Genomic DNA, 2,019 nt, shown 5'->3' with positions numbered 1-2,019 from the left:
GTGTGTGTGGCAGGTCGTTCGGGGCAGGCCGTCGCCGTCAGGGCCAAAGTGTTTGGCTTTAACGTGATCTTCTACGACCCGTACCTGCAGGACGGTCTGGAGCGCTCGCTGGGCGTTCAGCGTGTTTACACACTGCAGGACCTGCTTTATCAGAGCGACTGCGTCTCGCTGCACTGCAACCTGAACGAACACAACCATCACCTCATCAACGACTTCACCATCAAACAGGTACATCACAACACACACGGCTTCTGCTGAGCAAACAGCCTCATTGTGATTCACTTAACACTGGTGGTCAAAAGTTTGGAATAATTAAGATTTTAAATGTTTCTGAAAGAGTCTCTTCTGCTCACCAAGACTGCATTTATTTAATCAAAAATACAGTAAAAATGTGAAATATTATTATAATTTAAAATAGCTGTTTTCTATGTGAATCTCTGTTAAAATGTAATTTATTTCTGTGATCAAAACTGAATTTTCAGCATCATTACTCCAGTCTTCAGTGTCACATGATCTTCAGAAATCATTCTAATATGCTGATTTGCTGTTTTTCAGCCTTGGTGAGCAGAAGAGACTTTAAAAAACATTACAAATCCTAACTATTCCAAACTTTTGACCACCAGTAGAGACTTGCTGACAAACCTCAAGATCTCACAATGAACCGATTCTGTATCATGAATCTGGATGTTCAGTGATGCTGCTGCCTCCCTCTGGAGAAACAGCATCATTACACGAGGGCCGGATACGAGGAGCAGCTCTCGACGTCCACGAGACCGAACCCTTCAGGTGACTTTGACACAGACATGCTGCTCAACACATTCAATCATTTCAACATGAAAAGTTCCAGAAGAATTAAAAGCAGAATTTTTACATTTCTACTAATTCTACTGTATAAAAATGTCTTATTTGAACCGTCTAAATGGTCCTTTTGAGGTGGGACTGCTGTTTAAGGTGGCTTGTTTAAGAGTTTTAGTTATGTGTAAACTATCATTAAAAGTGGGCGGAGATTTTTCATGTACAGAATTATTTACATATAATTATGTCACGACTCCTTCTGTCCCCATGCAAGTGCTATTTTAGTGTTATTTATATGCCATTATAGTTTTTATTAATATTTTGAATTAGCTTTTATTTGTATATTTTTAGTTTTCATTTTAATATATTGTAAGTTTTTAGTAACTTTGTGTGCTTTGGTCATTTCATTAATATATTTTTATATTTAGCTTTATTTTTATTTCATTTTTAGTTTCAGTACTTAGTACTTCAATTTAAACTTATTTAATTTAGTTGTCAAATTTAGTTTTAAATTTTAGAATTTTTAGATTTTCATCTAATATTTATATTTTATTTCAGTTTTAGTAATTTTAGCACTGCAGTTTAAACCTTTTCTCTTTTTTTTATTTCGGTTAGTTTGCAAGGTATCATTTATAATATTCTATTTTTTTCTGTTTTTCTTTTTTGAAGTGTAATATTTTCATCTAATATTTCTATGAATTCCTTTTAATTTTAAGTTTATAATTTTCTTATGTGCTTTTGTCATTTTTAATTAGATTTAAAAAATCCATTTGAAATATTTAGTTTTAATTTATTTTTATTTTAGTATCACTGATTTTAGTACTGAAACGTAAACATTTTACTTCAGTTAGTTGCTCCAGTAGCAACATTTCTAATTTTCATTTCATGTTTTTAAGTTTAAGTTTTCAATCTAATATTTAATCTAATATTTCATTTTATTTTATTATTTCAGTTAGTTGTTAACATTTCTAATTTTCATTTAAAAATGTTTTATATAATATTTTATTAATTTAAAAAAAATTTAATATTATTAATTAATAAATTAATGAAGTACCAGTAAAGACATTTATAATGTAGCAAAAGATTTATATTTCAAATAAATGCTGTTCTTTTGAACTTTCTATTCATCGGTGAATCCTGAAAAATAAAATGTATCACGGCTTTCACAAAAAATATTGTGCAGCACGACTGTTTTCAACATTAATAATAATCAGAAATGTTTCT

The 2,019-nt window shown here is 30.7% G+C and overlaps 1 protein-coding gene across 1 annotated transcript in view; it reads left to right on the top strand.

Annotated features, from left to right (window-relative positions):
• Window positions 1–2,019, top strand: part of LOC107715284 (uncharacterized) — a 14,563-nt gene that overhangs the window by 9,050 nt on the left and 3,494 nt on the right. Inside the window, 2 exon segments of the mRNA XM_074560096.1 lie at window positions 14–301; window positions 723–786. Coding sequence (XP_074416197.1) covers window positions 14–301; window positions 723–786 — 352 coding nt within the window.

The sequence above is a fragment of the Sinocyclocheilus rhinocerous genome, unplaced genomic scaffold, assembly GCF_001515625.1.
Source record: "Sinocyclocheilus rhinocerous isolate Xijiao unplaced genomic scaffold, SAMN03320098_v1.1 scaffold852, whole genome shotgun sequence".
In the NCBI taxonomy this organism is placed as follows: Eukaryota; Metazoa; Chordata; class Actinopteri; order Cypriniformes; family Cyprinidae; genus Sinocyclocheilus; species Sinocyclocheilus rhinocerous.
The sequence above is the reverse complement of the archived record's forward strand: the minus strand, read 5'-3'. Positions and strand labels throughout refer to the sequence as shown.